General features: G+C 38.5%; 1 protein-coding gene across 1 annotated transcript in view; it reads right to left on the reverse strand.

The window, feature by feature from the left end:
* Positions 1-23639, reverse strand: part of LOC135699421 (zinc finger protein 271-like) — a 143888-nt gene that overhangs the window by 10733 nt on the left and 109516 nt on the right. The window contains exons 3-7 of the mRNA XM_065219684.1: positions 3026-3904; positions 2502-2967; positions 2304-2396; positions 1898-2239; positions 1740-1831 (exon numbers count right to left, since the gene is read on the reverse strand). Coding sequence (XP_065075756.1) covers positions 1740-1831; positions 1898-2239; positions 2304-2396; positions 2502-2967; positions 3026-3904 — 1872 coding nt within the window. The remainder of the gene's footprint in view (positions 1-1739; positions 1832-1897; positions 2240-2303; positions 2397-2501; positions 2968-3025; positions 3905-23639) is intronic.

A 23639-nucleotide genomic window follows, 5' to 3' on the forward strand; every position in this document is an offset into this window, starting at 1 on the left:
AAGGAAGGCCTAAAAAAAATTATTCACACTCCATTTATATCACCCTCGGTTTTATGACCAAAGTGTTTCCACATGTATAACGTGTTTTAGAATTGAATAATAAATTAGAAAACATATATTTATCATTAAAAGTGTTTTTATGTTACTTCATACGCGAAGTATGCGATTTTCAGAGTTGGTTGGAAATGTTATCTAAAATGAAGTGTGATAATTTATTTGCTAGAGAATGGCCTGAAGAGGGTAGGTAGATAGTTTCGCTAGGCTACGGCAGTATGAAAATTCAATAGAAGTTGAAAATGAGCGAAGGGCCATTAATGCGGCAGTACTAGTCAAACGCACACTTCTTTACTTAACCCATACATATTTATCATTGATTTTGGACCGCATATGCAAGTAAAACAAAAATATATTGCCAATGCATTGTAACACATCGTTAGCGAATATTTACGATGGTTATTTGGGATCTTTAGAGTTATCGAGGTGGTTGCATATTCATAATCTGCATGTCAAATTGATCCGAAATCCAATATTTCATCGATTTTGGAGTACTGAAACTATTATAAATAAGTGTGATTACATTAGCAAAAATCATCATCTCGGTGGTACTTAGTATGAGAGCGAGCTGTCAATTTTTTAGAGTTGCGTCAGAGAAGTGGTTATTTTGCTATAAATCTTGATTTAAAAATCGAGATGGAATGGGATCGAAGCGATATATTTTTCAAAATTAAAGAACCCAATTGGTATTACACACATTGAAACGCTTTTCAAAGTTCGGGTTTTACAATGATCTGATCTGAAAGTTATTTGTGTAACAGAACTGAAAAGTCGGTTTATAATGCTTCTATTTCTAGTCCCGAGTGGAATAATTGTGGTATTCTTCAGAGTAGTGTGTTAAAGTTCCTTTTATTAAGTAGTGGAGGTACTAAGATAATTTATTTATTAAAAAATAAACAAACGATATGTACAGAATTATAATACGTCAATCAAGAGCTTTCAAACTATATTTTGCTATTATAATAATATTATATTGTGATTAAATTGTACATGTTTTTCGAAACCTCGTCCCACATTGATAGGAACACTTAGTTGAGGTAGGTGATAACTTTGGTTCCTGCAATAGTGGAACGCATTGGTTTCTTATGGATTGAACATTCTATGGCCTCTGTATTCTATCACTTATTGGCGTCTCAGCATTCAAAAAGAGGTGAACCAGCGACGTTTCTATACATTCTATTGATCTTGTATGCAACATTATTTGAGACTAAGGAAGCAAGCTTTTTTCCGCTAATAGCTCGCGAGATGTCGCTAATGAGTTCCGTAAAGATATTTATAAAGAATATATTTTTGCTGTTTTATTTAAGGAATATGTATTTAAAGAGATGCGATTGTTTGTCTGTGGTTATAAATAAAGTGCAATAAATTTGCTTAGCAAAACAATTTGAAATTTCAAAATTCCATTGAAACATCGTTGAGATACGGCAATTTGAATTTGCAAGTTTGTAGTGAAAGTTTAAGCAAGAGATATTTTTTCTAGTGTTTAGGAGCAGTTTTAATCCAGTATTACAGATTCCAAGAGGACGCACCTCATCCCGAAAGATTCAGACACATTCATCGCCAAATAAAAGATTTCTAGCCTATATTCTAGGTCCAATTGACCCCATGGTACAGCCAAAGGGTTAAAGAGCACTCTGTCCGCCCCCAGAAATCCCAATCCATGAAGACGGCGATAAAACACTTACCCTTTCGCCCGTATGCAGCCTAGTGTGCACGGAAAGGGCTCGTGAGTCCACAAACGCCTTCTCGCAGTATTTGCACTTGAATGGACGTTCACCTGCAACCAAAACGATACTGCATTAGAACAAACATTCAACACAATTTGACTCCTCATTCAACCCACCCGTATGCCTCCTCCGGTGGATGATCAAATGGGACGACCTGGGAAAAACCTTCGAACAGAACTCGCACTGATTGGGCCGATCCTTACAGTGCTGGTTCAGGTGAGTTTGCAGCTCCTCGGACGTCCCAAACGGTTTACTGCAGACATTGCACTTGTACTCCAAGGAAGAACCCGTGCTGCCAGCCGGACTATTGGCACCGCTTATGCTCGAATTCGAATTGGTATCCATCAGAGATGTTGGCTGATGTTGTTGTTGTTGCTGATGCTGCTGCTGCTCCGTCGTTGCCTCATGCTTCTTCATGTGGTGCTTGAGGTTGTTGTACTGTGGGAACGTTTTTTCACCTGTGAATGAAGACGGGATATGACGAAAGTGACAATCGTGACTTGATTGAAGGGATATGCTTACACATTTCACACTTGTACGGATGGACTCCGGTGTGCAATCGGTTGTGCACCGTCAGTGCGGAAGCGCTGGAGAAAGTCTTTTCGCACTTCATACCTGACGTTAGAGAAGGAATGGATTAGTGTCGTCAGTTTATAGTATGATAATTAATAGGGGTCGAACATTGACTTTCGATATCTTGGAAAATCCCCCGATACTCACATTTCAGTCGACTCCCCGGTGTATGCAACCGAGTGTGCACCGACAGTGCCCGGCTATCCACAAAAGCCTTCCCACAAGTCGTACACTTAAAGGGCCGCTCGCCGGTGTGCCTCCGTCGGTGAATCACCAGATAGCTACTGCCGGAGAAGTTCTTCCCGCAAATTTCACACTGATTCGCTCGGACTCCCTCGTGCGCTCCCTTGATGTGGGCCTTGAGGTTTTTGTGGTTCCGATAGGACCGTTCGCAAATGTGACACTTGAAAGGCCGTTCCGGTTGCGTAGGTTCCGAGCCCTTGCTGGACGAGTCACATTTGCCTTCCTCTTCCGGAAGTGTCGTCGTGCTGCCGGTGGATGCGGACGATACGCCAAATGGAAGGCCCGCATTGCTGCTGGTGTCGATGATCGTTTCCTGTATTGGCAACTCGGTTTTGGCTTGCTCCTGATTGGGCGATTTGGCATAGGGTTCCTGTAATTGAAAGTTACAAATTAGTACGAGAGGTCAGTCGGTGCGAGGGTATATTTACTATTGGAACAATAGCTTCATCTTCTGACATCGATGAGTAGTCTTCGTCCTCGTACTGGTCATACTGATGCAAACTGGTCACGCTTGATTCGCTACTTATTTTGGCATTCTGAAGGTAGGACCCTCCCGCTGCAGCAGCCATTTGCTGAAGTTCCACGTTACCCAGGACGAAGTAAGTTTTCCCAGGAATAATACCGACCTGCTGAGGTTCCACCATCGGAGACGATTCCTCCGTTAGTAATTCGCTTATACATTCACTATCCGATCCAAACGGTTCAATACTGCTGAGGTCATGTTCCATTGGACTATCTACGACGGAGAGCTTGCTACTGCTACTGTTGCTGCTGTAGCTACTAGCTTCCGCCAGGGCAGGGCGTCCAACCTGCCCGTATATCGTCGTTCCCACCCCCGCTACTTCTGCCGTAGCCGCCATCGTCGTTGATTGCACATAGTTTCTATTGCAGATATCACATTTCCCCCTTCCCTCCAACCCATTAATGCTAGACTCCGTCCTCGACGTCCCGTACTCCCTCCGGCACTGTTCGCACCGATAGACCTGTATATCCGTACTGCCGCATCGATGCCGATTGAAGCTGCTCTGATTGGCGAATCCTTCCCCGCAGAATTCGCACTGGAACACGTGGTCGCCCCCAACCGCAGATCCGGAGCTTCCACCGGAACCACTCAAACTGATCCGATTTGCCTGAAGGTACTCGCAGAATTCACACTTGCACGATTGCTGCTGCTGGACCTGCTGGATCTGCTGGGGGGCCATCGTCGCCACTTGGGGTACGACCACCACCTGTTTTACATAATCGCTGGCGGTCGCGGTCGTCGCCGTCGTCGGATCATACCGGCTACTCACTCCGTCTGTGGGTTTCTAGACGAGGGGAGAACAAGAGAAAGAAACGTGATAAACACTTTTTTAATTTAATTTGCTTCAATCTGTTCGCGGCTCGCGCGGCATGGATGTCGACAGTCGTCGTTCGAATTTGTTTTTTTTTTCGCTTTGGCTTTGGGCTCAATGGATGGTTCCCTTTCAATGGGTATACCTTTGCAGCCTGAAGTGAAAGAGAATTGCCGAAAAAAAAAAGTGAAAAGAGTTTGTTTAACAAATAAGCGTGGTTGGATGTTTGTTATAGCGCTGAGATGGACACGACACAGCTCCGCAGGAAAAGGGGGAGGTGTGTGATAAATAAATGTACATTGGACAGTAGAAGCAACAGCTTCCCGATGGTGATAATCGCTAAACGAGGGAAAAAAAAGTGTGACTTTATGACGGGAAATGAAACAAAAAGTGAGAATGAAATTTTCATTGCGTACGAATGGGGAGGTTTTTAGTTCTTTTTGAGTAGCTATAGCGTTGAATGCGCTGCATCTTCATTTCAGAACATGGTTAAGAGGTTTTACTTTAAACCATGATTGTGACATTAGAATTTTTAGGATCTGAGGAAAGAGGAGTTTGAAGCCTGGGTAGCATGTGACAATCTTCCGAATAGAAAAGAAATCATCATTACGCTACACTAAAAACGGAAATTTACATCCATTGTAATATTAATCTGCTGCCCGAAGTAGTAGCAGCCGACGATAGTGTCATTTTTCTAGCTCCAGGATTTATCTCCCTTGATTTGTTTTCAGTCAATCTTGTTTTCCATACTGAGTACCAATGCTACCGGCACCAGGGAGGCAGCTCCTACACCTAGACCCTACCTATCGACCGATCAACTCATGAACCGGGGACCAACGGCTTTGCTTCAGAAAATCCCGATGGTGCCGACTGGGGTTGAACCCAGACCCTTTGGAGTGAGAGATTCTAAATTCTAGAATTTATCATTTCCACTGATTTCCAGACCACGAGAATTTCTGATGGGCTGAAATTCTTTGGAAATCTTCAGAGGATATCTTTGGCCTTTTATCAAGTGTTCCATTTGAACCTTCATGAAATTTCATCATACTTCTTTTCTGAATACCCTTCCAATACTCTTGACAATCTCCAATATTTTTCAATAAAATTCTAAAGTTTTTTTCTATTTATAATTTGGTCGCACAATATGGGTAATTTCTGCAAGAGGAGCTTATATTCAAAAACCCTATGGATATCATTGAGTAGTTGACAAAAACACATGAAACATTATTCGTCTGCTTTTCGATCTTTACAATGAATACCTCCCATCATGTCTTTCACAGTAGTACTGTCAACCGTATCTGCCATTTTTTACACCACTGCTCCAAATCAGATGGTGTTTTGATTGTTTTGCGACATTTCTTCAACGAAAATCTGGACCATTCAATGATATCCCTGCTATAATGCTAGCTGCTAAAGGCTGGCCAGAACTTTACGGGACCTTCGTGTGACAGAATGAATGGCAAAATTCGCTTATGGAGACATTTCCCCTTGTAAACCTGCAAAGACAAATTTGAGCTTACCCGGATCATCACCCTTACGTTTGGCAAGGTATCATTTTTGACCTGAAATTTGTCCAAAGTCCATTTTACGTAAGTTTCATCGTCCTTCAAAATACATCCATTATACTTGGTCAGGTACGATCGAAAACCTACAGATTCACTTCATGTGCGCCACACAACCTTTTCGCTAAATCCCGTCCGGAAATCCCAGGATTATTTTTGTCTGCCCTAATGATCTTCGCTCGCAATTTCCGGTCATATGTTTCACCTCTACGTTTGTTTTGTTTTCTGCGATCCAACGTTAGTGTTTCCCGGTAACGTTCAAGCACGGTTTTTAGAGTCGATTTTGGAAATTTGAGAGCCTTTGCGATCATTCTTCCTACCCAACAAACAATCGTCTATTGAAAAAAAAAGTTCTTAACCATTTTATTCAACTGCATGCTTAATAGTACTTGTACTATTTATAATAATAACTTCTGTTCAGGCTTTGTTCACACAAATCTGGAGAATTTATGCAACCACAACATTGAACTACTTGGCGTTGTATAAGGTATAACGTGTTTGATTATTTAGAGTTTATTAGACATCACTGCTTCCTTGAAACAATGATGCTCTGTATACGCTTGATTCTCATGTGAAGTAACGTTTAATTAGACATTATTATACATTTATTAAACGATTATTTAACTGAAAATTACCCGAAAATAAGAGGGACGGGGACAGGGAAGGGTGTGTTTCTTAAGTGATTGTTTTAATTATTTCGGACGTGGCACGCACCACACAGATATTAGAAAACTTATTATATACATATACATGTCGTTGCATGGGATTCAAACCATGTACCTTCCGATCACCAGCCTGATCATCTGAGCTATTCTAGAATTCGTCATATGGGCAACTCAATAATCAATAAAAGCTTGCTTGAAAGTAAATACCTATCAGCACTCCCGATCGCAACTCTAGCTCTTTCAAGGCCCTGTGGGAATGATTAATTCATTCATCGTTGTTTTACATGAGACCAATGTTATCTCTTCACCTCTCTAATTCGAAGGAAAGGATGCTCGGTATTAGTCATGGGATCGATGATTACTATTTAAATTAATTAGACGTAGAGCACAAATAAAAACAAAAGGTTGACCTTGGGATTGAATTCACGGCCTTCTAACTTGGAAAGCGGAAACGGTAACCACTACTTTACTGATTTCGTCTTGTTGGTAGACTGAACCAGTGTTGTCGAATAATGAATCTTATACGTCGTTTATAAAGCATTTATAAATCATGTATATCAGCAATATTGTAAAGCAATGCAATGAAATCTAATAATGGAGCTAAATATCATTTATTAGACGTCTAATAAAGCATAGTTTTAAATTAATTGAAAATATTCGAATTAGAGCGTCAATGTATGTGCAAATTACACTTATCCAGTTTGGTATTAGATCAAATTTCTGGCGTTGAATTGGGAAGACAGTCAGCGCTTATACAGCTTTTAATAAGTAAATTAATCCGATCAGAGCAAACAGTGGAATAAATGTGCTTTTTCAGCACATAATTCGACAACTCGTTTTATTCAGCATTGTACACTGTTATACAGCATTTATTCAATATATATGCTTATTTGTGACTCTGAATTGTTTGTGGGTAACCACGTTGGGTGTCTCGATAACTTTTAAACGTGTGTTTGAATTGTGATGAAATTTTCATCACTGAATAAACAATCCTTCCAAATTAAAACGCTGTCAACAGTTTCTTGCTACAACAACTAGAGACGCACCGATAATTAAAAAGAAGCGGCAAAATACTATCTGAAATTTAGGCGTCTTGGCCGTTCTCTGCACAGCATTCTTAGTACGCATTTTTCATAGAAATCTCTTAGAATTCACTGTATAATTCCATAATTATCTCGAACTGGTTAGAATTCCTAAGAATTCGCTGAATAATTTACATGGTACATCCTTCAGAACTACCTTGACACTCTTCTTATTGCAGAATTCCTTTTAAATCCCATAGAATTTCATTAGAATTCATCTCCATAGGAACATTTATCAGAATTCCGTTGATATTTCCTCACGATTCTCTAATGTACACACTTATAAAAAATCATGTAAATTTAAGTGCTCTGAGAGTGACAAGAACGAGCGTCAATTTTGACATAAATTTGAGTCATATATATGCGAAATATAGTTTAAACAAACGTACTTTTCGTAGAGCGACGAACTCTTCAGTATCGGAGTACTTAATATTACATGATATATTTGTTTACGTCTCATTTTTTATGTTAACGATGGATTCCATCACGTGTACATTAGTTATTTCTACGTGTGTATTCAACATACCCATTAAATTCTTCTCAGATTTCCTTGCTAATAGAAAAAATATTCCATTTTCTTTCCCCACAAAATCTCCATGCAATTGTCATCAGAGTTATGATCAATTTATTGTTTTCAATCCTGAACGATTTTTCAATTGATCATTTTGTCAAGCTTCTGCATTCATGTTCCATCAGATGTCACTGCTGTTGTTTGCGGTGACATCTATCGGAAACTACAAACAATATGCTTTCCTATAATTGTTCACAGAGGAAACTACAGTGCAAAACATGTCTGGTACCTCTATCCCAAGTAACAATTCTGCAATCATTTGGCATCCACTCTGATTTATGATGGTTTTATAATGGCAATGAATAATCCATTTAGTTTAAATACAGTATTTCGCAGTGTAACACGTTCCTGCTTAGTAGTTCACCTTTTCACTGTTTTAAAAACCTTTTACAGTCTGTCGAGAAGTCAAAAACTGTCTTGTTTTAAAATTAAATTTAAAGTTGTTCTCAATCCCACCATAAAACTGTTCTATAAATCAATCATAAACTTCATTAGCATTTTTTTATTAATGTCTTGATAAAATACTCTATAAACCTGTTCTATCATTATAAAAGCAATCATAAAACCATTGAGTTTTAAATGAGAGCAAATGGCATATATTGTTGCCTTTTAGGCTTTTATAAGTGTATCATAAAATCTCCTCTGTTTACAAATTGAATTTTAAGGATGGATCCTCACAGTGAATAAAAACCAAATTTATGACAAGGATATATCGAAGGATAAACGAAGTTGGAAGAAAAATTCAAGCGATGCTAACGACCGAAGGGAGGTCGATTTCAGAACCAGCACGTCCGGCGGAACGGGTACAATCAACGACTGAGCATCTGGTGGAGAAGAGAGAAGTGAGCGTGGTCCTCAAATTCATAAAACATTGTCAAAACAGCCTGAAAACAGACCAGCCTTCTCCAGACCTTGCGAATAGATGAAGATCGGAACAACTTGTGTCAGTACCGACAGCAAACCACTGAAACTGTCAGTTAGTGGACACTAGTTGGTTTCCGATCCATAGCTGCGATTTTATTCGGTGAAAGGGTCATCACTTGGAAAAAAATAATCAACTGTACATTTCTGCATCGTTTGATGGTGCACTTCCAGAACCATCCGGAAGAAGGGGATCTTTTCGGGAATTATCGAGGTTACAGCTGTGCGAAATGCGAAATGTTGTGAACACTATCTTAGTAACTGCTTCCAAGCCATCGGGAGATAATCTCCTGGAAGAACGCTGAATCTAACAGCGCAACTATCGAAAGATAAACAAACTTTGGCGTTTAACTTTTGCAGGCAACTTTGCCTCCATAAATGCTGCCATAAATCTGAACGGGTTAAGATCAAGCAAAATGGCTTTAGATAAATACAATTCAGCCTGCAAGTTTTCTTCATAAAAGCCATTTTACAACCTAAGGATTTTGTTATGGATTTCTTAAAAGCAAAACAACTTTTTCACAAATGACCCATGAAAATCAACTTTTATGCCACCGCCATGTTACAATTAGTTTGCTTGTTTTTTTACAATCTTCGATTTTCTATCTATATTTCCTTGGATATAACTATATTTTGGTAAATTTAGCAATGAGCAAACATTTAAATGCGAAAATCATAAAAAAATAATCTCGGTCTAGCTCGATCTGAAAAATAATTTATTTTATTCAATGTAAAATAATAAGTCAAATCGACGTTTTACGAGAGCGGACCTATTTTTTTCGATGTTTTCATGTATACTTCACATGACATTTAATAAGGCACTTAAAACTAGGCCACATAATGAGAACTATTGTAATAAATTTGGATATTCAACACAATTTTTATACCATCAGTTTCTAATTTAATTATTTTGATAAGATCGGATTCATAAATCCTTTTCTATCTTGAATGATGCTTTCCTAGTGGATTTAGTAAGCGGCTAGGGGAAATGGCTCGGAAAGGGTTTTTATTGTTGCTAAATAGCTTTTGTTGTAGTTTTCAAATGGTTCTCAATGCGTTCGTTATACAACCTTTTGCAGTAAATCAATCTTGAAGAGCTTCTAGAATAAACCCTTCAGAACCTTCTTCAGGGTGGGCCAACTAGACATATTCTAGTCTTAATGAGGTTTTGGTGGATGCATTAATGACAAGATAGCCTTGACCAGGGTTTTATGAATGTTGTTTTATAGTTGCTTTGTAGTATTTCATAAAACTTAAAATGTTACTTGGGATATATGCATTTCGATTAATATTCGAAGTCCCTTCCTTTTTACACATTCTACACACAAAATAGCTCACCCCTCACAGAATTTCCCGCCAAATGTTATGTATGGGGCGGGGCGGGGCGGGGCATAAAGTATCTTTTGCGCAGCATATGTAAAAAAGGAGGGACTTCAAATGTTAAAGCAAATGCATATATAGAGGTACCAGACATGTTTTGTAGTGTCAGGTACTCTATTTTGTAATCTGTGAAAGGGAAATCACAAATCGAGTGTCAACAAAATACATGGCATGTGGAGAGATTGATGTCGTGAGAGCAAATTTTCGCTCTCAAATTTGAATTTTTTGGCTCTCTGGGAGCTGGTAGTATATCAGGTAAAACTGTATGGGGAAAAATCATTTTTATTTTATTGTAGCTTGTTTAACAATACTTTCTGGGAAAAACCGGAACTACAAAGTCCCTGATTAATTTCTTTAGGTTATCGTTCACTTTTTTTGACCTGAATATGCACCGAAAGCTAATTATTCCCACTTCTCTCAATTTCTACTTGGGGATTTTTATCACTTCCTACCAGCGGAACAGTGCCATCTCTGTGGAAAATGGTCGAACAAAATGATTAATTTCTTTAAGATCCAACATTTTGATACTTTCTCCAAGTTGTAAATTTTGCTTTTATTATAAATCCAGGATCCCAAAAAAATAAATTTTGACATAAATCGTAACAGCAAACATTTAACACCAGCAAAAAAAACCTACTCTCAAGTATATTCTACTCAAAATTAAGTTTATTTCACGTAAATTTAAGAATATGCAATTTACTCAAAAGTAACTTTTTTGACAACAATAAAGAGTGCAAGTGAGAGGCTGAACTCAATTTTAAGTAAAAAGAACTTACATTTTGGGTAGTATTTTTTTCTCCGTGTAGACCTGCATGTTCACCACACGCTATGTCTGAAGGCACTTTTTTTGCAACATTCATGTACCTCAGTGTTTTCTTCACAGGATGTTTGTATTGATCCTAACAAACAAATTTGTAAAGGTTTTAAAATATTTCATCTTGGGTTTTTTGAGAAAGAGTGTTTTGAAGTTTAAAACGCTGATTATGCAGGCGTATATGGACTATTGACGCTACCAAACTATTAATCCAGGAGATAGTAAGTATCCGAAATTGTTGTGTCCCGTACTCAGTAGGTGGCGAATGTGGCGTTTGCAGTCCTGAGAGGTGGTAAGTTTGCTTGGATTTTTAAAAATAAATAAAGATGTTTGAGGCGAGATCGAAAATAAATTCTGGCAACCATGACAAATTTGTTTGAAAATCGTTTAACCGATAATGGCCATAATACAGGAATGAAACCCACACAAGGTTAGAAACTCTTGCCCAGTAAGTTTAGGTAGCCCTCATCTTGAATTACTAAAGAATTACTAGAGATTCTTGCAGTACCCTTATTTTGTTTAATGAAACTTTCAGGAAGGTTCAGCGACTTTCTAGGAAATTCCACGAACTATAGGGAACTGTGGCGAATTTTAGGAAAGTTCTGCAGTTTTAACAACTTCCAGAGAAGCTCATTGAACTTCAGGGAGGGAAGTTCTACAAACTTCAGGAAAATTATGCCATATTCAGGGACATTTTGTGAGCTTCAGGCGAGTTTAATGTCCTCCTGGTAAGTTCTACGAAGATAAGACAATTTTGTAAACTATAGCAACATTATAAGAATTATAATGATGCTCTGCAGTTCTTTAAACGCCAGGAAATTTTTGCAAACTCCAGGATGATCTGTGAACTTTAAGAAATATTTGAGACATCCAGATAAAAAAAATGACAAATTCAGAGACGTTCTGCGAACTTCAAAGAAGTTCTAAGATCATCAGGAAAGTTCAAAGAATTTCATCGAAGTTCAACGAAGTTCAACGAAATCAAGGGAAAATTTCTGAACAGGGATTTGAATTTGAATTTAACTTCTATAAAGCTGTCTTATCAGGTCGTTGATGGAACAACTTCCACTCCACGTCTTAGAAAACAGGTATGATAGAGAGAATTTGTTGCGATATATCTTTCCCTTTTACGCTTCCCTTATGAAATGTGATCAACGGCATGAGCAGGGTGGAAGGCGTTAAAAATGGGAGTTCACCACCTAAAAAAAAGATACCGGCTCACGCATGTTACACACTTTAAAAAATCTACACACGCCGTTCATGTGTTTCGCATTTGAATTGGCGCAATGTGGCAAACACATTAATTTCAAATGTATAACTTATGAAATCAGCCATACCTTACCTATGCTTCATTCGCTGACAGCACACATGAATTTCATGTGGTTTAAACGTCAAAGTCATGTGCTTGATTTATAATCATGAAATGTGCAAATGAATATGTTATACAAGACATGCTTAATTTATGCGTGATGCACATGAATTTGTTGAAAGACATTGTAGCAATCTAATAGCATAACTATTGGATTTAGATTTTATTTGTTAATGACAACGGAGTTTCATTTGAGCAAATCGTAGTTATGCATACTACATTCAAATATTATCGTACAAACAGAAAAACATATTATCCAAACTCAAAACATTACTACGGTCTACTTAAAAGATAATTATTGAACGGGTTATTTATAATTTCATATTGTGGGTACAGTAGATTAATCGTAGTAGATAGCTTAACCTATCAAATCAAATATCGCTGTCTTCGTAAATAAAGTTGTACTTTTTTTTCCTGCACGGCGAATGAGAACGACTCAAATTTGAGTTTAGTTCACTCATAATCGCCGAAAGTGCAGGAACTCAGCGATGAGTTAATTTGCCTCATGTTTTCCCAGGATTTTCCAGGGAAAAATTCCCGAATTTGAGAAAAAAAAGATTGGATTCACTCAGTCTATTGGTACTACTCCGAGACTGAATAAAATTTTCGTCAATTTCCTCATTTTCCGGCAGATTTTTTAGGTTTTCCACAGGAAACCATGAGACAAATTTTACTCATCGCTGAGTTCCTGCACTTTTGGCGATTATGAGTGAACTAAACTCAAATTTGAGTCGTTCTCATTCGCCGTGTGTATACATAGTAGTAGTATACGTATACACACGTATACAAAAAAAAAATCGGATTGCCAAAAGAATTCATTTTCGTTCTAGAATTAAAATCATATGATCAGTCCTATCCACTTTCAAACATTCAAAGCGACTCCAGTTTAGACTCTGTACTCTGTACAGTCAAATTTAAATTGCACTCTTAGAAAAAAAATCATGTAAATTTAGGAGCTCTGAAAGTGACATACGAGCGTCAATTTTGACACAAATTTGAGCCATTGCAGACGCGAATTATAGCTCAATCAAACGTACTTTTCGTCGAGCAACAAACTTTTCAGTCTCGGAGCACTAAACATTACAAGACATGTTTGTTTACGTCTCTTCTTTTATGTCAAAGACGGATTCCGTCACGTGTAAAATTAGTTATTTCTAAGTGTGTATAGTAATCCCTTCATTTAAACATATAATTTCCCACAAACAATACTCACATACTCACGGTTAATAATTTCGATGATTTTGTTAGGAAAACCTAACTCCACTAACAAGTCTTCTCTCTTCGCTGTTGCCTTCCATGTTTGTTTTGACTCTTAAGGTACTCTTCTCAGTAAGATCCCATGCAATTCATGTGTCATACACGTTAAATACACTAGTAGGAAACAGTAGCGCAGAAATATATGGGGATCTATTTGATTTCGATAAGTTAACACATGAAATCAATGTAGTATTGATTTCATAAGCAACAAAAACATATTATTTTTGTAATTAAATCTCATGACATCCGTGTGAAAAGAACATGGTGACAAGTAATTAACGCCATTTTTTTTTTGAGTGCATTGCCATTTCCGGTATAAACAATCAGATCGAGGTTCACAAATATCCAGAAGAAAGATGTTAACAAGAAGTTCAAACTATTTTGACTGTCGAATTGTGTGGCTGTGTAGAAATTTAAAAATCATGTCTGACGCAGTTTTATCCTGGGAAACGTCATACATGTAGTGAAAACCAGAAACTTCAGAATCTCTCCGAACCAGCTGACGAAATTAAGGATCACTTTGTTGCCAAAAGCATTAGAGCAGCGTTTCTCAATCTATGAGTTGCGACCCATCAGTGGATACAGGCTACCCTCAGGTAGTTCGCATAAATTCATAAGTTTTTTTTTTTAACTTGCATGTAGAATAAATCCGATTTTAAAATAATGCAGGGGTAATCAATTTAACAGCCGTTTTGGCATTATACAGCCAGTATGGAAATTCTAGGCCATTTTGATTTATTTGGACCATTTTTGGGTATTTTAGGACCATTTTAACGTGTCATGATTATTAAAGGAGTTGTCATTTTTAGACTGTTGATAAGATTTGTAGACCAATAGACCAATAGACGTTTATGATGCAATTCTAGGACGTTTTAATCTTTTTTTAGCAATTGTGAGGCCTTGTTGGTGTTTTGACGTTTCAAAGCCATTATAGTGTTTAGATGCCTTTTTCGCGCTTTAAAGCTTTTATTTTTTGGCTTTTTTATAATCTTTCTGGCGTAGGTTATGACTCGGTTTTTTAACATCGTTATGAGGTGGTTTACTGAATACATTGAACTTTCTTTAGCTCGATATTCAAGGGATCATCGAATTATAGAATAACAATCCCATACAACATCGCTATTACAGCAGCCATGACATTAATGTTTACTATTCTACTCAAAATCGAGTAAGAGGACATCGAGTTGTGGAGAGTTGACTGTAGTTTTGATAATAGTTTTTTATGCTACTCATGCGATAAGATAGCTCTTTCAGAGTCTTCAGATAATGTTTGAACGGTTTTACCGATTTACCATAAATTTGTTGACTGCCGCAAATGCGACTGAAATGTTTGACTACTTTAATCTCTTTTGAATCATTTTCAGCAGAATTTGTTTCGATACGTAACAGTTGTGTATGGTCAATAGTCCATATACGCCTTCATAAACGGCTAAGTGTACTTCAAAACACTTTTTCTCAAAAAACCCAAGATGAAATATTTTAAAACCTTTACAGATTTGATTGTTAGGATCAATACTAAATTCCTGTGAAGAAAAAACATAGGTACATAAAAGTTGCAAAAAAAGTGCTTTTAGACATAGCGTGCACCACTCGTCTGTCATTACTTTGAAAGATGTGTAAGCTAAACGCTTCCATTGATTTCGTCTGCCCTTTATGTTGCAACATAGCAAGCCTCGATGTTCACACTTGCGTACAGGTACGACGTATCAAGTTCGATGTGCAGAGTACACCTGAGTTCGAAAAACAACACGAATGAAAAAAGAGACCTACTGCGTCCGATACTGCCATGATTACCTGAGTTTTGACAAAAAAAATCTAAATATTTACGTTGTGGGCAGCGACGAATGAACGCGCGCTGAAGAAATTAGAACTCAAGCTCAACACCTTCTGTGTTTTGTGCAAATTTCAAATGAACTGCAACACAGCGCGGATCAACTTAAACACTGTTTTTTCTTCAATTAACGATAGTGTGGATTGTGTTGTGTTGTTATCGATTTTCTGGCACACAGCGCTCGCTGCGGTTCCGGAATGGCGGACGATGAAAGGCCGATCTTGTCGGCAAGATGGCGGTGCCACCACTCGATGAAATTCCGGTACAATTCCGGCAATGGCGGATGAAGCAAGACTGACCAAACGTCGGCTGTAGTGCGATGGCGGGTTGGTTTTACCGGGACTGGTATAGCGGTTTATGGAGATGCTTCCTTCTGACGAAGCCGGTCGACGACGGCAAGGCCACCCTCTGTCGAACCGGTGAGGGAAATTCTCCTTTGCGTTTAGGGCCTTCAGCCCGATATCCTTTACGTAAATATAGGTCAAGGTAACTAAATGCCACCTAGACCGTAGCATGCAATGGCGGTCTTTATCTCACCAACCAGATAGCGATTTTATTGTTTGAAAAAGGTCCTGAATCAGCTGAATTGGTGATTTACACTTCAGCTTGATTCACTACTTGCACTTAGTATTCTGTAAAAAGTATACTCCACAGACACTTCAGGTCTCCATGCTCGCCTGAGATAAAGCGATTTATTTATTTTATTTCGTCAACCAACGTAGACTAGTACATCGAATACAGTTTTGTTTCTTAAATTTATTTATTTATTTCGTCAACTTTGGACAAAAGGTTAAAAGTATAATTTTGTCTTTAACCCTCCGTTACTCGCGCCAACTTTTGTAACACGAGTACATACTCGCGCGTTGTACTTTGTACAACAGTTTGAGTTTTCCATTGCCATTTTGCAGCCGAGCTACCAATCGATATGAAACAAACGGGTATTCCTAAAAATAAACTTGTTTTTAACAAAACAAGCTAAACTTTTATCACAGTTAGCCCCCAAAAAATGCGGATAATAGAGAAAATGTGAATGAAAACCGCGTAAACGGTGTCCGTACTACGTGGGATTCGACTTAATTAATCATGTTTTGTTGTTTTTAACATCATCCACATCCAGAGGGCCAGTCATTTCGAATGTATGGGAATGGTAGGAAACCATTTGGAAATGTATGAAAGTTTTCAGTTTTTATTCATTATCGTCTTTATGGGTAGTTTTAGATGCACACAAATTGCACGAGTACATTACTATGGTGATAAGGTAAACACTCGTTTATTTGTTTCCTTCTGTGAAAGCATGTTTAGTCACAAATCGTGGATTTTCTGATATTCTCCATACTGCAAAAATGATTTTCCTACCACTGAAGGGGCGACATCTCTCGGATCTTAACTATAGCTACTACTCAAATCATATAATTAATTGGATACAACATGGAAAATCTCGAGATTCTGACCAGATAGAAAGTTACTGTCTTCGGTACAGTTGTTCTAGAGATTATAACCTTTTTGCTACTCAAAAGTAGTCCCGAAAATTCTCACTACGTGGCGCTAGTATATACGTGCAGTTTTCGCATATACAATAGTTCGAGATCCTGAGCAGATAGAAAGTTACTGTCTTCGGCAAACTTGTTCAGGAGGTCAAGACTTTTTGGCTGGTGGATATTAGTTCAGAACTTTCTCTCTACGCGGCGCTAGTGCACACATAAAATTCTCTTATTTAATATCTCGAGACCCTGACCAGATAGAAAGTTACTGTCTTCGGCAAAGCTGTTCAGGAGATCATAAACTTTTCGCTGTTGAACAGTAATTCAGAATCTTCTCACTAGGTAGCGCTCGTATACATGTTTAGTTTCCGCAAGTGATACATCACTAGATCCTGACCAGATGGAGAGTAAATGTCTTTGGCAAAGTTGTTCAGGAAGTCAAGATCTTTTTGTTGGTGGACAGTTGTTCAGAGTTTTCTCACTACTCGGTGCTAGTATACACATGCAATTCTCGTATATACAATAGCTCGAGATCCTGAGCAGATAAAAAGTTACTGTTTTCGACAAACTTGTTCAGGGGGTCAAGACTTTTTGGCTGGTGGACAGTAGCCCAAAGCGTACTAAGCGCTAGTAAACGTGAACAATTCTCACGTATGCCATAGCTCGAGATCCTGAACAGGTAGAAAATTACTGTCTTCGAAAAAGTTGTTCATGAGGTCAATGCCTATTGTTTGGTGCACAATTCTCGCATATAAAATATCTCGAGATCAGATAGAAAGTTACTGTCGTCGATAAAGTTGTTTAAGTGGTCATAACTTTTTCGCCAGTGAAAAATAGTTCAAAATTTTCTCACTACGTAGTGCTAGTATACACGTGAAATTCTCGCATGTGGTTTATTTCGAGATCCTGACCAGATAGAAAGTTACTGTCTTCGACAAAGTTGTTCAGGAGGTCAAAGCTTATTGCTTGGTTTACAATAGTTGAGAATTTCCTAGGCGGCGCGTGAAATTTTTACATATGAAATATCACGAGATCCTGACCAAATAGAATGTTACTGTCCTGGGCAAAGTTGTTCAGGGGGCCAAGGCCTTTTGGCTGGTGGATAGAAATTCAATCTTTTTTCACATCATTGCGCTTGTTTCGTTGGTTGACAGTACAGAATTTTCTCACTACGCGGTTCTAGGATATATGTGAAATCTTCTCATATATAATATCTCGAGATCCTGAACAGCTAGAAATTTACTGTTTTTGGCAAAGCTGTTTAGGACATAAAGATCTTTTGGTTGATGAAAATTCAGAAATTTCTCAAAATTTGGCGGGGATAAGACAAATATATTCTGGATTTCTTTTACTGGTGAAGATTTTCATGTAGATTTGTGGATACATAAATGGGGGTGAGTCGTTCCACTTGTATGCCTCTGATAAATTAGTGGTAACACGTATCTCAGATGGAAAACATTATCTTAAAAGATCAGTATCGCTGAAACTTCCACCAAATGAATGTTTAGAGTCTCCCTTTCAATTTAGGCTAATTTAAAAATGTCTTATCGAGGGGTCTAGAAAAACAACAAAATCCCTGTATTTACGTGTGCACGGACAACGAGACTAACTCAGAGAGTGAGGCACTTTTGCTCAGTTGAATGGAAAAATTTATAAAACCGTACACTCCCGATTATAAGTTTAAGGACACCCCCAAAAACATGCAAATGTTCATATCTGTGTAATTTTACGTCCAATATTCGTTCTTTTTAGAACATTTGAAAGATTTTGAATGGAATTACGAAGGGGCAAAAAGCTTGATATAAATTTCAAATTTTGTATACCAAAGGTTCACCCAAAGTTACACTATTTTTCAAAATTTACTCTGAAGAATCATAATTAATTTTCTCAGAATTGAGTTGAAACAAAATTTTTGAAATTAAAGAAATAGTAGAACCCTTATGCCATACCATTCATACCATTCAAATAACCTAAGGAGATCAAAAATTGGACGTACAATGAGAGAGCTTTGAACAAAACACAATTGCATGTATTTTGGGGGTGTTTTTAAGCTTATGATCGGAGTGTAGGTTACTCAGCGCTGAGTGAACTACGCTTTTGGAAATTTCTCCAGACAACTGAGTAAAGCAATCTCGCAACTGAGATAGTTCTATGGCTCGACTGGCTAACCCGTGTGTATATATTTTATACATATTACATTACATTACATATGTTAGACGAACTGAGTAGATTCTTCTCGTTTAGATTTAGGATAAGGTGTATGCAACCATAAATTCGACGTCACACTCCTAGCAGCGTAGGAATAGCTAGCGGTATAATGAAAGAGATGATAATTTCATATTATCAGGCCTTTTCTTTATGACTTTGGATGAACCTACACACTTAGAATATTTTTGCCAAGATGGGCACCACCAAGCAGCTTGGTATTTTATTTTGCTGGATCTCAGCGAAAAGCTTGAAAGGTGGTTGGAAAATTCTTAACTACTATTTACCAGCCAAAAAGTCTTAACCCCCTAAGCAACTTTCTAGCTGATCAAGATCTTGAGCTGAATATGCGAGAAATGGAACGTATATACTAGCGCCGCATAGTAAGAAAATTATGAACTATTGTCACCCAACAAAAAGAGCTTGACTTCTTGAAAAACTTTGCCGGATACATTTACTTTCTATCTGGTCAGGATCTAGAGATATTTTATATGCGAGAATTTCACATGTATAGTAGCGCCGCGAAGTGAAGTCCACCTGCAAAAAGGCCTTGACCTCCTGAATAACTTTGCCGAAGACAGTACCTTTATATCTGGTCGGGAACTCGATATATTTTATATGAGAACTTCATGTGTATACTAGCGTCGCGTAGTGAGCAAGTTCAGAACTATTGAGCACCAAGCAATAGGCTTTGAACTCCTGAAAAACTTTGTCGAAGACAGTAACTTTCTATCTGGTCAGGATCTCGAGATATATCACATGCAAGAATTTCACATATATACTAGCGCTATATAGTGAGAAAATTCTGAACTACTAAAGGGTGATACGGTCAAAATTTGGTCAATATCAACTTAACGTATTTCTTTCAATTTTGCATTTAAAAAACCTGAACACCCCTCATTTTGAAGGTGTGTGTGTGTGTAGAATGTTGCTCCTATTTTGATTTTGGAATTCACTCTTCAGTTGTCAAAATACCGTCCAAGCAAGAAGAGCAGCGTATCAAAATTTTGCTCGCGCATCGCGAAAATCCGAGCTACTCGCACGCAAAGTTGGCAAAATCGCTAAAAGTTGCCAAATCAACCGTTACAAATGTAATTAAAGTGTTTGGGGAACGTTTGTCGACAGCCAGGAAGTCTGGATCGGGGGGAAATCGAAAACCGGAAGCCGCTGAGACGACAAAGAGAGTTGCCGGTAGTTTCAAGCGAAACCCTAACCTCTCTCTCCGAGATGCCGCAAATAAGCTGGGTGTATCGTCTACAACCGTGCATCGAGCCAAAAAACGAGCCGGACTATCGACTTACAAGAAGGTAGTGACTCCAAATCGCGATGACAAACAAAATACGACGGCCAAAGCGCGATCCCGGAGGCTGTACACGACGATGCTGACGAAGTTTGACTGCGTGGTAATGGACGACGAAACCTACGTCAAAGCCGACTACAAGCAGCTTCCGGGACAGGAGTTTTATACGGCAAAAGGAAGGGGAAAGGTAGCAGATGTTTTCAAGCACATGAAACTGTCAAAGTTCGCAAAGAAATATCTGGTTTGGCAAGCCATCTGTACCTGTGGCTTGAAAAGCAGCATTTTCATAGCTTCCGGGACTGTCAACCAAGAAATTTACGTGAAAGAGTGTTTGAATAAACGTCTGTTGCCTTTCCTGAAGAAACACGGTTGTTCCGTACTGTTATGGCCGGATTTGGCATCTTGCCATTACGGTAAAAAGGCCATGGAGTGGTACGCCGCCAACAACGTGCAGGTGGTTCCCAAGGACAAGAACCCTCCCAACACGCCAGAGCTCCGCCCAATTGAGAAATACTGGGCTATTGTCAAGCGGAACCTAAAGAAGACCAAAAAAACTGCTAAGGGCGAGCAGCAGTTCAAGGCAAACTGGCTTTCTGCGGCTATCTTATGGCAGGGGTCAAGCGTAAGGCCCGGCAATTCGGATTTGGAAAAGCGGAAGCCTAACTGAATATTTTTCCTGAATTTTATACTAATTGAACTTGAAAAAGAAATTTAATTTGATTTTTTAAATAAACGATTTCACCGATTTACACGCGTTTTCCCTTGACCAAATTTTGACCGTATCACCCTTTATCTACCAGCGACAAGGCTATGATCTCCTGAACAACTTTGTCGGAGACAGTAACTTTCTATCTGGTTAGGATCTCGATATATTCCATGTTGTAATCAATTAAGTCAAATCCCACGTAGTATGGTCACAGTTTACGCGGATTCTATTAACATTTTCCCTATTATCCGCATTTTTTAGGTGTTTACTGTAATTAAAGTTTAGCTTGTTTCGATCAAAACAAGTTTTTTTGAAGAATACTCGTTGGTTTCAGATCGATTGGTAGCTCAGCAAAAAGATGGAAATGGAAAACTCATGTGTGTTGTACAAAGTACAACAGCGCGAGTAACGGAGGGTTAATAAAAATTAAGCAGTGTCAGCTTACCAATTTTTTTATGAGTTATAATGCCTTATGGAGTAAAAATATTGTTTTAGTTTATGCCGAGACATTGTAAAGTCAATGGTTTCGCAGCCGATGAACGATGGCCGTTCCTTAAGCATCACAGAATCCTTCCGCTCATCACCCGTGACTCCGTGTCACCATTTTGCCGCGGCCATGCACGCCTTATTCAGCAGTCGACCGTTAAGCATGCCCGTATCGTCTGCCCAGTAAACCCACGGTGAAACTCCACCGCAAGTGTTATACAAATTTACTTGAATGCTCGATCACATGGTGCATATTTAAAATATTGTATTGGACCTTCGTAACGGAACACTATTTAATTGCACGAAACCTCACAAATGTTCAGAGATTTTTTTTTATTCAGAGCATTTCGTAATATTTAAATGTATTAGGACTACTTCAAAGAAACTCAAGTTTAATGAACTCCGTGGAACTTCAGGAAATAAAATCAACACAAATCGCAGAAGTCTAGTGAACTTTGAAGTAGTGCAAAGAAGTTAGTCCGAGTTATTTCTTAAACGACATTTAGCAGATGGAATGGAGAAAAACGAAATGGAACGATGCGAAACGGAACGCAAAATCAAAATAAAACAGCAAATAAGGCTACCAGAAACTCCCTTGTCTGATGGTCACAGGGTTACTTAGAACTTTAAATCAAAAATGAAACCACCGTCATCGGTTTGGTGAAACTACCATAAGAGATGGTCGGGTATGTGACCGACCTGAACCCAAAACGTGTTAAATACCCGTACCCAAACAGAAGCCGAAAATTTAGTTTTCTGAATAACCGTACCCGTACCGAACTCGTCAGGTACGGATATGGATTGTTTTGGGTAAACAAACCCGTTCCTGATCATCTACAGTTCAATGGACACATACCTATACTTATTTTTAAGGTTTCTGTTTTTGTCAAGGCACATGATATGTGTTATTTATTTGTAGAAGAAATTAACCAAAAAGCTTGTTTTGATGCTCAAAATCACTAATTTTCTAATTTTTTTAAAACTTTATTAGCGAGATTTTTAGCTTATTGGCTAATGCATCTCGTACTTTCTTAATTGAATAAGATGCAAGAAATATCCGTACCAGACTATTTCACGTTTGTTGTTAAAGTGTATCCGATTTCAATCCGAAAATTTATTTATTTGCATAGGGTTTTTGAACTAATTTCCGTGTGATGTTTTCTGCTCGATAGAACGGAAAAGGACTACGACGAAGTAGCGCTCTACCCTACTCGTACCCAACCGAACCCGTTACGGGTCGGGTTCCGGGTAAAAATTTCCGTACCTGACCATCTCTTCTGAATAGGCTATTTAATCCGGGATGACTTTAATTACTGAAAAAACCACCTTAGGAAATAGCTTTGATACTATTCCGAAATGTTTTGATGGTGTTTTCGGTAAAAAGAAATCAAAATGGAGTTATCTGAAACAAGTCACATATACAGTAATACAATATTTTGGTTTAACTTCAACTTTGAAATGTGACATTTTAACAGCCACCATAGTGATACGCCGATGCACGCCGCCGCCGATGAAAGGACGCGCGCACGGATCTAATCGGCCCCCGTTATACTAAATTTAAATAGTTAAAAAACATTTTGTTAAACAAAAATTGACATTCGGCTCGATAAAGCTACTGAGGTTTGCCAAATTAACGAATTTTAAAATAAAAACGATTGTATTAGAATGTATGCAAGGAAGGATAACGATTGCTGTTCCTGTTATTTTGCACCACGAATGAGAAAATTTACTTCCGAACGACAATGTAGACACGGTTCAACATTTTGACTTCCGAGACCACCCATCTGTAGAATGCTTCCTACTTTCCCCGAATAACACACTTCCGCTCACTAATTCGCACCGCTTCCTTGACCCACATCAGCATTCGATTGGAACCAAAACAAACAGAAAAACAACAACCATTTCTCACATCCTGATGTGCCAAATGTTTGCGAAAAACAAGAGTCACTTTCTTCCGCGTGGCGCACCATTTAAACACTTGACCAAGTTTTGGCGCGACGGCAGACTGCGGCTCTAGTGACCTGCGACGTGACCTTTAACGGGAGCTCGCCGACTGGCACCCTCCTAGTAGGGTAAGT

Source organism: Ochlerotatus camptorhynchus, unplaced genomic scaffold (assembly GCF_037179485.1).
Source record: "Ochlerotatus camptorhynchus isolate MF236.1 unplaced genomic scaffold, CSIRO-AGI_Acam_v1.1 ptg000108l, whole genome shotgun sequence".
Taxonomy (NCBI): Eukaryota; Metazoa; Arthropoda; class Insecta; order Diptera; family Culicidae; genus Ochlerotatus; species Ochlerotatus camptorhynchus.